The sequence below is a fragment of the Morchella importuna genome, assembly GCF_003444635.1.
Source record: "Morchella importuna strain M04M26 chromosome Unknown Morimp01GS001, whole genome shotgun sequence".
In the NCBI taxonomy this organism is placed as follows: domain Eukaryota; kingdom Fungi; phylum Ascomycota; class Pezizomycetes; order Pezizales; family Morchellaceae; genus Morchella; species Morchella importuna.
Window position 1 is genome coordinate 2,418,677 of NW_025763398.1, and position 13,575 is coordinate 2,432,251.

At 47.0% G+C, this 13,575-nt stretch overlaps 3 protein-coding genes across 3 annotated transcripts; 1 reads left to right on the forward strand and 2 right to left on the reverse strand.

The window, feature by feature from the left end:
- Positions 1-221: 221 nt before the first annotated feature.
- On the forward strand, positions 222-956 carry LAJ45_00612 (uncharacterized protein; the record flags this gene model as incomplete). The annotated part of the gene is made up of 2 exons (XM_046110213.1): positions 222-675; positions 756-787. 2 exons carry the CDS (start codon positions 222-224, stop codon positions 785-787), a joined length of 486 nt encoding a protein of 161 aa, XP_045976906.1.
- A 3,240-nt stretch (positions 957-4,196) lies between these two features.
- LAJ45_00613 (uncharacterized protein) lies at positions 4,197-9,487 on the reverse strand (the record flags this gene model as incomplete). The annotated part of the gene is made up of 4 exons (XM_046110214.1): positions 4,197-4,838; positions 4,890-7,440; positions 7,507-7,568; positions 7,628-9,487. 4 exons carry the CDS (start codon positions 9,485-9,487, stop codon positions 4,197-4,199), a joined length of 5,115 nt encoding a protein of 1,704 aa, XP_045976907.1.
- Positions 9,488-13,151: 3,664 nt separating this feature from the next.
- Positions 13,152-13,575, reverse strand: LAJ45_00614 (uncharacterized protein; the record flags this gene model as incomplete). The annotated part of the gene is made up of 3 exons (XM_046110215.1): positions 13,152-13,311; positions 13,371-13,454; positions 13,529-13,575. 3 exons carry the CDS (start codon positions 13,573-13,575, stop codon positions 13,152-13,154), a joined length of 291 nt encoding a protein of 96 aa, XP_045976908.1.

Sequence of the window (13,575 nt, forward strand, 5' to 3'; positions counted from 1 at the left end):
ACTCTGTCTCCCCACACTTTTCCCACTAATCACGTGGCTCAATCAGGAACAGCTTGCTGCCAAGCCCAGTCAAGCAGTGACGTGACCGCGCCAAGAGCAGGCCAGCCAACCAGCCACGCTGCGGGTTCACAAGCTTTTGCGAGAACGAAACAGCACACTCGTCCATTGCTACATTACATACACACACACACACACACATCCATTCCCAATCCCCGCCCGCAATGGCCCCCTCCACAATCCTCCCCGCCCCCAACCTCCCGCCCATCACCGCAACCCCCCTCACCCCCGCCGCCTTCCGCCCCTTTGGCAGCGTGATCCAACGCCCTCCCACCACCACCCCTTCCTCCTCCTCAGTAACCGTCAACCAAGGCACCGCCCAAAAGCACCCCAAAGTCTCCCTCATCACCACCACCCCGCCCCCCAGCGGCGCCCCCGCCCTCCTCAACATCAACATCTTCGTCTGCGCCCCACGCACCCTCACCGGCCCCGCACGCAACACCTTCGCCTGCACGATCCTCGAGCGGCACCCCTACACCTCGCAGTCCTTCATCCCGCTCGCGCTGCCGGCGTCGGCCGAGAATGCCACGGCGTCGCGGTACCTGGTGATTGTTGCACCGACGCTGCGCGGTGTCGACGGGTGTCCGCCGGATCTGAAGGGTCTGAGGGCGTTTGTGTGTACGGGGGTGCAGGGGGTCACGTATGCTGCGGGGACGTGGCATGCGCCGATGGTGGCGCTCGGGGAGGTGGAGGTGCAGTTTGCGGTGGTGGTGGCGGAGAATGGGGTTGAGGGGGAGGATACGCAGGAGGTGGGGATTGGGGGTGGAGGGGTGGCGGTGGTGGTGGTGGGGGTCGGGGAGGGGGAGGGGGGTTGTGGGGGAGGGCGAAGGCGAAGGCGAGGCTTTAGGGTGTGTAGAGTAGGTAGTTGGAGGGGGGGGGTTCTGGGTGGTTTAGAGTAGCTTTGAGTAGCTTTGAGTAGTTTTGAGTAGATAATGTGTTGGTTATGAGTAGTTACATGTAGTAGTTGGAAATTGTTTATTCAGTTTTTATATATACGTTGAGGATAGAGAAATATAATCAGGTTATCTATCAACTGGCAGGCATATTCCGGATGTCCGTCCGCACGTATAGGTAAAGCAATTGTTACACCGCGCGCGCGGGGCCCGCACCGGTCACCGAGTGATAATATGTGATTGGAATAATATGTGGGTTAGTTATTTAGCTATGTAATGGTGACGCACGATTAATATAATCTGCTACCTATTACTACTTCTAGCAAGTCGTTCGAACCCTTGGGTTCATTGCAGTGTGTTTTTCGGTGGGGTGTGTGTGACATTTTGGGCGCTCCTATATGTTAAAAACTACGGAAAAGGTCTAAAGTGACACAGTTTTCGGTACTAGACGTGCTCTACAATAACACATGGATGCAAGATGACACAGTTCGGTATAATCTAAAACGAAAGTATACGTATTGGCTGAGCAATGATATGTAATATCGAAGTTCAAGTATCACCTCGGGCACAGCATCCACTATGGGCGGGTGGTCTAGTGGGATAGACTGCTCGTCAACACCGAGCGTACCCAGGATACAACCACACACACATAAGATCCTGGGTTCAAACCAGGGGTTTGGGGGAGGGGGGTAGCAGTCGCAAATGTCTTAATAAGTCGCTGCAGTACCTTTTTGTAGTTTTGTACCTTTTGTAGTAGTTTTATAGAATATTTTGTTCTTTTTTTTTTTTTCTTCTCCTTTTTTTTATTTGTAGTGATAGCGAACTGTGTCTTTTGCGTCATGTGTTATTTCGGAGCACGTATAGTACCGAAAACTGTGTCATTTTAGACCTTTTCCGTAAAAACTAATTAGCTTTATATTTACAAACACGCTCAAAGAGAGCGAATATATGCAGCTAGCTATTGTTAGCTTATATGATGTATATCCCATAATCCGGTGCTTAGATGCTGTCTATTTGACAGAATATTATAATTACTAAAAGAGGAAGGGTGGCAGCCGAATATGTGTGAGATCCAGACACAAGCCACAGCTGAAAATACGCCGCCCGAATCAATAGGCAGCTTTAACGGACTATGGGATACCAGATACTGCCATGCAATTAATGAATTAAACAAAAAAAAAAAAAATACCAGATACTGCCAGTGCGGCCGGTCTTGATGATTTGCGGATCTTCCCACTAACCAACCAGCTGCGGCGGCCAGTGCAGTTGATGCAAAGGGGTTCTCTTCTCTGGCCAACTACTCTAGGGTAACCCATCGACTCCTAACGTTAACCACGTGGATAACGGCGCTTCAAGACTGGCGTTAAACCTTAAATTTGATTTGACACCTTGCTGGTAGGGTATGCAATTCCAGCGGAGAAAATATATGCTGATTCGGTGTAAAGATCGGCGAGACCGCGCTATAGTATGTAGCTAGGGAATCCGATAGTTATAATGGTGTATGCAATGTGATAAGGAATACCTATCTACTTCTAATGTTGATTCCTATCGGAAATCAACTTCACGGGATGTATATCAGCGGTGTTATGATTACCTAACCCTCGAGGACCACCATGTCTTGAGACCAGATCTCTCGAGGCAGGTACAGGCTTCGAGAGTCCAATGCCACACTATGTAAGCTGCTACCTACTATCGGAGTCGGAATCCTAATTGAAGCCCGCAATTAGAGTAGATAGCTAAGAATCGTGTCCAGTCGAACTATACTCTATGTAGACGTCATTAATTCCACTTATATGCCGATCCTTATAATGGTATTATTCCAGAGGCCAGTATGCTATTATAGCCCATAAGCCAGCTATCCAATTATGCTTTTTTTTTCGTTATGACGGTGGTCCGTTTTAATGACGTGATAAATATTCGTAGAAGTCAACACCTCCCTCCCTCCCTCCCTCTGTAAATATATGTTCCCCCCCAGCTAGCTGTCCTAGGCCTATATGTTAGGATAATATAAGTATCTAACGTAATCAAGATGGCCGGTACACGTATGTACGATGATGCCCTCTCGATCTCCCATCGTGCAGTAGTCCAACAGTTTTTTTCCACGAGCACCCCCCCCCCCCCAAAAAAAAAAAAAAACCTCTACTATATGTACCTATGACGTTATCACTAGTTGCAGTAATACACATAGTTAGGCCCAATTAGTAGCTTAGTAGCAATAGTAATAGTAGCAATAGTAGTAGTAGTAGTAGTAGTAGTAGTAGACCACTACCACCATGGCCAATACCACCACAACACTAGTACCAAGTGGTACCAACAACAACCAAAAGTACCAGCGTGGCCGGCCAACCAGACAGCTAACAACAACTAATAAAACAGAACCAATCGACCAAAAAAAATCTCAAACGCCATTTTTCCCCACAAAACACCAATCCCTCGATTTTTTCGCCCCCCCTCCATAAAATCATACAGCCCAATCCAATATTTGAGTCTGTCTCGATTCGAATTGGTTAGACCTTTTTCTCCCCTCCATAGACTGTGCTTAGATAAAAAAAAAATCATTGACTCTCTGCCCCCGCTAATATGTAGATGTAGGTAAGCAAGTAAGTAGTAGGTGAAGTTGTAGGTAGGTAAGTAGGTTGTCCAAAGAGTAATAATCAAACAAGCAAGCTTAACAAAGTAAGTATATGCAGCGACGCAATTACAAAAATACCCAGTATCCCATCGTGTAACACCCAAATAAACAACAAAAGCTCTACCACCGCTCTATCCTCCAAAAATAAAAAATAAAAGTCCAATCCTCTAAGAATGCTTTAATCTCATCACTCACTCCAAAAAAAAACCCCAAATTTATCACCATCAATAGTATTGTGGCGAGGAGGAGGAGGGAGATGAAAGAAGGGGAGCTCCGAAGAGAAAAAAAAATATAGCCCTCCCCCTCTTCTCCGTCCAGCCGCAAAGGAAATATGTAAAAATAGTTCATAGACATCATTAGAAGAAAGGAATTGGTCCGCCCTCCCCACCCCCACTCCGGGAAAAAAGAAAAAAAAGGCACTGTTCATTCGCCAATAAAGAAATCCAAAATAAAAGAAAGAAAGAAAAGCAATAAAACCCCCAGTAATAAAATAAACAAAAAACATAAAAACAAAAACAAAAAGCCATAAAACCCCACCAGATTTAAACCTACAAATGCACGCGCGCACCTGACATGATTGAGCTTCTCCACAATGTAATGTCCTTGACCCCCCCTCACTTTCTTTTCAGGTCATCCAAGTAGATGTCCCCACCTTCCGCATTTACCCATCTCTTCCATGCTTCTTCGTATGCATCTTCTAAATCGCTAACCCAACGCTTTGTATCAAACAGCGCGCTTTTCCACCTGTGCTCGAACAGGACCTTTCTAACATCGTTCAATTCTCCATTTCCCTTTCCTTCCTCTCCATAAACCAGCCCATTTGCCAATTCAACAGCACGATCTTCATATTCGTCTTCGCTAGCGACTATTAAACTATTTGCAGTTGCTTTCCCTTCTGCTGTCTGCGGAACAGCAGCTCGAAGAATACTTGCTGCTATTCGAGAACACATCTTATATTGATGACGAGGGAATGTTAAAAGTGGCGTTCCAGACCAAAGCACGTCCGCCGCAGTGGTGTGGGCGTTGCATTCGGGCGTGTCGAGGAACACGTCGCAAACCTGGGCCCTTGATATATGTTGAAGCTTTGGTGCAACATCGGTAAAGATGATACGCGAAGTGACTTCTTCGCCGGCCCATTCCTGGGCCAAGTCTTTAAGATTTGTTTCCCCAAGGTCAGGGAAGCGTAGAAGCCATAGGACGGCCTTCGGAACACGGGCAAGGATGCGAAGCCAGGTCCTAAACGTTGTGGGCTCGATCTAAAAAAAAATGTTAGACGAATTTCACATAAAATAGTTGTTAGGACCCACCTTATACAGCTGGTTGAAATTCCCAAGAATCACAGCGTCAGACCGCAATTTTGGGAACAACTCCTTCCTCTTTGCCCATCTTCTTGCTTGCTCTTCTTCCCAGCTTAATTGCCTTGATTTAGAGTCCGGGGCGCTTTGTCTATGGTCGCAACAGAAGAAGGTATACTTCGCAAAGACTATGTTCTCTGAATACACCCAATCATCATTGTCTTCGCTCGCGCCCTCGTGTCCATCGTCCTCAAGCTCAACGTTGCGCCTTGATGGCCTCAAAGTTCTAGCTGGGACAGCTGTAGAGTCGGCATAGATATAATCACACCAATCAGCACCAAGCGTACCGGCGAACCCCATGAAGCTCATTTGAATCGGTGCTGGTCTCGCTGCGAAAACCTCGTTTCGGGCACCCCGAGTGAAGCCATTAAGATTAATCAGTATATGAATACCATCTTCAACTATCTGTCGAACCAAACGGTCAGGTCCCCAGGTGTGGGCATCATAAAATACTGGCGCCTCCCTCTCAATCTGTTTCCGATGGTCCGAGTTATCACTAGCGGTAGTAGCATAACAATAGGCTTTGGCTCGAGATGGGTTATGTAATCCAAATACAGACTGCATCAGGTGCGCCAATGGATGGTTATTGAAGTCGGAAGATACATAGCCAATTTTAAGATACGGTGCAGGTGGCGCTGGTGGAGGGAAAACATGCACGGGAAGCCATGGTGCCCGAAGTGTCGAACATGATATTCGCAGTCCATTCCGTTGAGATATTTGACGAACTTGCTTTGCGGATAAAGGACAAGTAAAAGTATGGAAAGGTAAAACTGTTGGGGCGCTCGGCGTGGTCAAGTTTGCTGGAACAGTGGGCCTAAGATACTCTCTTTTAGACTTATCAAGCCCTTGCACATACTTCTCTTGATACCATCTCCACACTGTTTTTCGAGACGCCCGTTCGATCATCCTAATGACCTTAGCCCCCTCATAAGGCTTTCCGGCCCAACCTTCAACATTTTTCCTCAAAGCAGTTCTTCTTTTTTCTGACCAATTCGATCCATATGCCCTCTCAAGCTCCCTGAGCAAGAGCTCTCCCGCATCTCCAGAAACAATTCCTTTCCCCCAACTTTCACCCTCTTTGAGTTGTTTCTCCACAATCTGTACCACTCTCTTCATCCAGCCACTGCATACAGTGCCATTGCCTTTAGAGTCAATAAGCCGTTTGTTGTCATCCACATGCCATCTATCTTTGTCATCCCTGACTATACCACCTCTCCCTTTCCAGTCGCACACACTGTTTAGAGCGTTCGCCAAGCCGCATACAGCCTCCGCAAAGTCTGGGTTAACATCAACGGCCCTACGGTAAAACACGATAGCTTCTCCGATCCTTCCTTGATCCTTGACTGCATTTGCTAGATTTGCAAGAGCAATGTCGAATTTAGGATCGCAAGTGACTGCCTGTTCGTACATTTTAATTGCTGCGCTTAATTGATTGATATCCTTAAGCAAACTGCCCAGATTTGTGTAGAGATGTGCATGTCGTGAGTCTAAGTTGAGGCCGTAGTAATAGTAGTCCAACGCAAGTCTAACTCCCGCTCCAATCCCGGGAACCTGCGGGTGTTGTGATGGAGCCACAATAAGTGGTGAGGCTGGTTGGACGCTGGCAAGGAGGATTCCAACGTTATTCGCTGTCGATGGGCTTGGATGGAGCGAAAGGGAGAGATAGTATAGTGCCAGAATGTCCTTGACTTCTGCAGTAGATCTAGGCGCACCCAAGGTGCTACCGGATGACATGCCATCTTGAAATATTTTTGCAAGTGACAATAGTGAATTACTGGTTGTTGAGATTGCCGCTCGCTTGGCCGCCGGGTTTGAGATATCACGGAGTCCCGGAAGCTCGCCACTTGGCTGGAAAACAAGATGTGCGGTACGAATGGCGGCCTGAGGAGTCAAGAGGACTGGTCCATGGACAGCGTTCATGACTAAATTATCGGGTATGACAACGCCGTCGATGGAAGCCTTGAGAACGGCGAGAATGCGGTTTATCAACCCTCTAACACCACCTCTCTGCATACCTGCACCGAGCAATATGGCTTGCTCAAATGCTCTCGCAGCTCCAGCGTTATCGCCCAGTTGATATAACGTATTTCCCTTAGCATGTATCAGACCAAGCATGCGGCCATTTTCTGACGCCGGTATCATATATTCGCTGAGCCCATAATTCATAATATTGTGGGTCCTGGTAAAGCGGCTGACATCGTCCTCATCATAATCAAAATGAATATCGGATGCTGTTTGAACCGATTCATCGCTCGATGAACTGCTGAAACTTGGATTTCGGGCGCCAAATCGACCCGGTCGACGTAGTGACACTTCCACGAAATTAATGATGTCAACAGCCTCTTTGCCACGATGGGCGCCACAAAGCAGCCCAACAAGATGTTCAACAGCTTCGAAATAACTAGGTCTTTTTCTGACTGCTCGATGCCAGTACCTTTCTGCTTCTTCACGACGACCCAGTGAAAGGAGTGTTGCGGCTAGATTTGACAATGCCTCAACGTGACTTTTTTCAAAAAAGAAATGTCAGTTTCACCAACAAAATATAAACGATAAATGAGGTAAGATTTACTTTTCATCCGCCTCCAGTATTCTAAAGTACCACCCCATAGCTCTAGGTAAATCACCCAATCCCTATGACAAAAATCAGCATCTACGAAGTTTATCCAAATCCCAATAAGATGGGTACAAACGTATGCCAAGCACCCTCCTAAAAGCATTCCATCCAGCCATGTCCAGCCGCTCTCTGCACAATATGCATTCAACATCTCTAATGCTGTCCCAGCTAATCCTACGGCTGAAACTGGTGATGGGTTCGGCATGACGCCAAGACCATTATGAGGGGATAAATTTAGCGGCCAAGGCCCACCAGATCCCCCAATCCCACTTGAAGCGCGATGTAGAGGACTGGCAGAATAGCAATCTACCGGTTGTTTTTTTGCCAAATATTGATCCCCATTCCAGCTCTCAACATTCCCGTTATCAACCAGATCGTCACTTCCGTCGTGTATTGTGACACCGTCGTTGCGGAGATATCCATCATTATTGCCAAATAATAACTGTGAGTGTGATGAAGAAGTCCCAATCCGAGGATGATTTTGTTCTTGTGCTGGGTTAGGCCGCATCCGTTTTGACCTATCCCCGTCTCCCCTATTCGGGGCAAATCCATCATGCATTCCATGTTGGACTGAAGGAAATGGTGCTTGCCCACCTAGGGAAGATTGGGGATGTATTCCATTGGGTCTCCAGGTGTTTGTTTGAGGTTGGACAGATTGGTGACGATACATGCTCGGCTTCGATGATCCATTATTAACACGTGATCTGTCCCCGGGTTGTGCACGGGCCTCCGTTGGTCGGTGTTGCTCTTGCACCGACGCTAAGAGTTTGACATACACACCATGGGCCCATGCCAACACTTTATCGCGATTTACTCTGTTCGGGATCATCATGCCGTGTGATTGCGTGTCAAGCTGAAGGTGTTGAAGCTGGGCCTCGGGGGTACCTGCTGGCGGGATTGACAGGCCATATTGGGCCGTTAGGTGTTGCGGAAATGGTATCGATACAGAGTCCACTGCAGGAATTTGGTGTTGCCAAATGTTTGCATTGTCAATTTGTTGGGGTGGGTTATATATGGCATTTATCTGGTAGATTGGTGCTTGTGGGAGTTGGTTTTGAGCGGGATTACCGTTTCCCCAAGCGCCATAATGGCCATAAAAATTACTATCCCGAGGAACATCATTGTAGTGACCGATATCCATAAAACCATTAATGTCCTCACATGAAGCTGTTGGGGGGGTAATAGGGTTATAGTACGCCTGGAAACCATATGGTTTTCCACCAGCATAAATGTTGTCCGCTGCTATAGGATGCATTTGTTCTTGTCGTACGAGAAATTCACGCACGTATGGATCCAAGTTGTCATTTACTGGCATCTGAATCTGATTGTTGCAGTTGGTAGACCACATTATCGTCGGATCCATACAGCCGCTTCCCAAATTTATATCGGCCCCTCTGAGCGCCAGCGTCCCCTCCCATGACTGATTTCCCTGGGTCCCAACGCCTTGCCATCGAGGACTTTGATCAAGTTGAGGATATTGCTGTTGTTGAACATTAGATTGTGGTATTGGAAGTAGAATTTGTTTTGTCGGTCTGACTGTTGACCACTCTATTGGGGTAGCATCGTAGGCAGCGGCCAATGTTCCTTGGGGCGTCTTGCGACGCAGCAGATTCTCTTGGTAGGTATGCTGGGACGGAACAGGTATTAACGAGGGTGATGAGTGTCCACGATATAATGATAATGGACGACTTGACATGGCTTCTTGCGCGAAACCGGACTGTTGCGTTTGTGGTTGTGGTAGTTTGTTGTAATGTTGAAACGAGCTGTAGGGCGTCGTTGAGGAACTATGGAGAGAAGGGTGCGAGAGCTGAGCATGGGCAGCGTTGGCTGCTGCTGATGCAGGGGTGTTTGTGGCAGAAGCAGAAGCAGCCACAACAGCAGTTGAATGAGGCTCCGACTGGTCAAACTGCCGCTGCAAGGAATGGTGAAAGAGCATCTCGAGAGGTTAGATACTCACTAGGTACTCGGTGCTACTACAGAATACTGATAGTGCTACTGCTACCACTATTTGGGAGGCTCTAAGGCTGAAGGAAGCTGATCGTTGATGTAAAGTTTGCAACTGTCAGCAGCCGCGGGAGGGCGGCGACGGGAGACAGCGACGGCGGTTTCGTCTTCGTCGGGGACTCCTGTTCGGACGATTGCTGCATTAATTAGCTTGTTCCGTCTGGCGGTTTGTCCTCTGTGATCTTGTGGTCCTTCTCCTGCCTGATCGTTTTGCACCTTTTTCTTGATGATCTTCCAATGCTTCTTTCCTCTTTCCTCGCTCTTCCTCTATTACACTCTCCACCAACCACCTTCTCCTTCTTCTTTTTCCCGCTCTATCTTCTTCGTTCCCCCCACGACCTGTACACTTCTTTTTTATTATTAAGATTTATTTATCCTTTAATTTTAATTTCCCCCCTCTTCTGTTTCTTTACTTTTCTTCTTTTTTCAGAGCGTCGACGAGCGAGTGATAGGTGTGGAGAGATTGGTGAGGATATGTGTAGGCAGACTGCAAGACGGCAGGACAGGCATGTGAGTGAGCGACCACCACCACCACCTTTTCTCTATTTCTCCTCCTCCTCCACAAATTCCTGTCAGGATCCGCTTACCTTAAAACACCCCCCAAACTCAGATACGCACCCGGTCAACCGCGACAATCGAGAAACCGATTCCTCTCCTTTGATAGGTATTGTTTGTTACCCGCACCACCCTCTTGCCTGGTTTCTGTGCGTATCTATCCTCGACTACCTACTCGTTCAGCAGAATTTATCTTCCTTCGATTCCAGCCTGTAAACGAGGGGAAATAACAACACAGTGTCTGTCTCCTCCCAAAGCAGCAAAGAGCAGGGAAAAGCAAAAAAAAAAAGTGGGATGAGAGAGAGTGAGAGAAAAAGCAAAGAGGACCCGTCCTTCAGTTGAAAGTGCTATGTAAATAAATGAGTCGATTTTTGTCTAAAGGGATTGACGTACTCTACATACCTTATGTGGTGATGATTGATGCTCCTCACTTCTTCGCCTCTAGCGCCATGGGGCCAAGGACTTGGGGTACTCTAGAGTAAAGTACTTACCGCTCTTCTTTACACCAAACAAGCCACTCGACAGCAACAAACTCACTCAACCTGACTTACATACGTTCACACGCCTTAATGGTACAGGCAGAAAGAGTACATACAGGATGTAAAACCTACTCTACCGTTCTTGAGGCATACGCACGTTCCTCTATGACACCAGCCCAAATGAGAATGTGCCGATCTTGAAAGGGCAACAGGGATTCGTTCACGTTACTCTGGAAGTTAAAGGTCCGATTCTAAACGGTCACATAAAGAGTATTTAGACCTTATTAGATCTGTAGAGAAGATATTCCACATATTGAGATACGTAGATACACAAGAAAGGGGACCAGAAAAGGGACAACAGCGAGATCGAGAAGGACCCAAAACACATAAAGGTTGAGGGTTGATGCTGATGTTGATCACACATCCCACGAACGCAGCCAAGAACGGATGCGCAAGGGCAACCTGGGCATGGACAAGCTCATTGGCACTGTGGGCACTGGGAAGTGTCCTTAAATTTTTTTTTTTTTTTTTCGTGGCGTATCTTAGACGGCGGGACGAAGGCTTGGTTGGCACCCAACGCAAGCGTTGAAATGACGCTTTTTGCAACAAACGGCGTCCCCTACCTACGATATGGCAAAGAAAAAATCACAATGTCCAAAGAGTCGGTGAAGGCAAATACCATAAAAAAACGAACAGTTATAATTATCAAAAATCCAACCATATCGACCCGCAAGCTACTCTAGGTGTTCTGGCACTCTCTTCCTTCTTCCCTCACTTCATGCAGCCATCCCCTTCAAATCTTTAGCTTGCGTTGATCTTAACTTATGTATGTATGTATATGTATGCACGCTGCCAGCTTACCTACGGCAAGAGCCATCATACTGCATATTGCACACAATGTCCCGAATGTTTTCAATCGAACCCCCGATGCCTGGCTCCGCCTAGGTAATGTCCGTGTTCTTTAAAATAACCCGGATCGTACCCACGGCTGTACTCTACACATTTCCCATGTCCCTCCCAAAGAACTGCAACGTGGTATCTAGAGTAGCAGTACTGAGTAGGTGGAGTTACTCGAGTGTCTATGCTACAGTAGGTAAAAGTTCTTAGCCTATCGCCAAATACCTAAAAAACTGTCAGCCGGACCCTTCCCTTCTTTTTTTCTCGAAGCCTTCTTTTCCCCTCATGCAGGGAAATGAAATGTGGCGGAGGGAGACCGTTGAACGGAAAAAATATGCGCCGATCGGTAAGTTGAGATGCAGTCACCCGTTTCTGTTAGGTACTCTACATACATGTACTCTAGACCACAGTGCCGGTAGCGGCTGTATGCTGTAGGCGCAGGTCTTATCACAGGAAACATCCATCACGAGAAAGAGAAACATGCCGCCTACACAAATTGATTTTTAATGCTACATGAGAGAATCAGGCACGCGCGTCTCAATCTCCACCATAACCAGAAATAGATACAACAGGTACATAGATACATATACTCAATACCCTAGGCTTGCGTTATAACTATCGATACGATAGAGCAGGCAGAGCAGAAATGAATACGAACGTATTAAAGTACCTATGTACAACGCTGGTTGGTTGACCGGTCGGTGCAGGTGATCGGATTTGACTGTTGATCCACACGCAGTAAACATACCAAGCCGGTTAGTTGCACACTTCCCAAGTTAGATCGACAACGGTTTTTGACTGCGACCGGTAAACCCGGGGACGAAGAAAGAAGTTTTGTGGTGCAATCCCCCGGGAAGAAACGTAAAACGAACAACCACAACCTGGACAGGTGACATGAGCAGTAAGTAATTTATGGAACAAACCACGGCAATGGGGCGGCGTCCGGGTTTTAGCAGCTCTTTCCACACACAGCTGAAAGGAGAGATACCCAAGTGAAACGAAAAGCTCTCTTGAAATATGAACGCCTCATTCAGCCTTCTTTCCGGATCTCAGGTGGAAGGGAAAGAAACCGTTCAAAGAGGTACATGTAGCTGAGTATGTACAGTCGATCACTGCCACTTTTGACACTTGATGAATACCCTTAGTCGATAAACAAGGAGGTTTTGGTCAATAGAGATGAATAGTAACCAGAGGCTATTCATTGAATGACGGTTAACGACTGTACAGCGAGAGGTAAAATTATTGTAGAAACGGTCTAAAAACAGGGTTTCTGTGGCTGGGCAAGCCAATAGGACTCCTCCCATATTTCTACCGCAAGCTGTACCTACATACATGTACCTACTCTACGCACATAAATTTTGGCCTCAGGCAGCGATCCATGTAAGGCGGTGTTATGATGACGTTGGACTACCGTATGTATGCAGTTGGCGGTTATCCATCTGTATTTAATATACCTATCCCTCAGTTTAGGTAACGACCGGGGGTCCTAACGATTTATCTTGGGGTCGGGTCATAACGATTTTGATGAGACCGGGTCTTCGACCGGTCATAATGTAGGTCGTATCAGTACCAAGAAAGGCGATTCTATTAGAAAAAAAAATACAAGTTTTCCATAAATTGATACCACCCCAGAAGAGGATACGACCTATTTACGACCCATGGGTCCTAACACTGACCGGTCGTTATGGGTCGTGGGTCATTACCAACGCTGCTATCCCTATAGCTGGCCTCTGAGATGCATACTCGTAGATTCGGCGCAATCCGATCACCATCTTCTTGGACATTCCATCCCGGCTGAGAAGGACCGTCTTGGTGTTTCCGGCTACTTTCTAGGGTGGTCAGCTGTCTATCTCCATTTGAGAAGTTATGTACATAACTACTTACGTATTCTGTAATTCCTGTGGTCTCTGTAGGCAGGTGCGAAATGAGCTCCTATATAACATCAAATTTTGCAAGCTTGACTTCCGGCTAACCAAATTCCAGTTATGTCTGTCATTAGCTGTTGCTCATGAAGGGGTTACCGCAGTATGTGCCTAGAGTACCTATGTGCTCTGCTCCGGCTCAAGAATAGCCAGCTATATATGTTCAT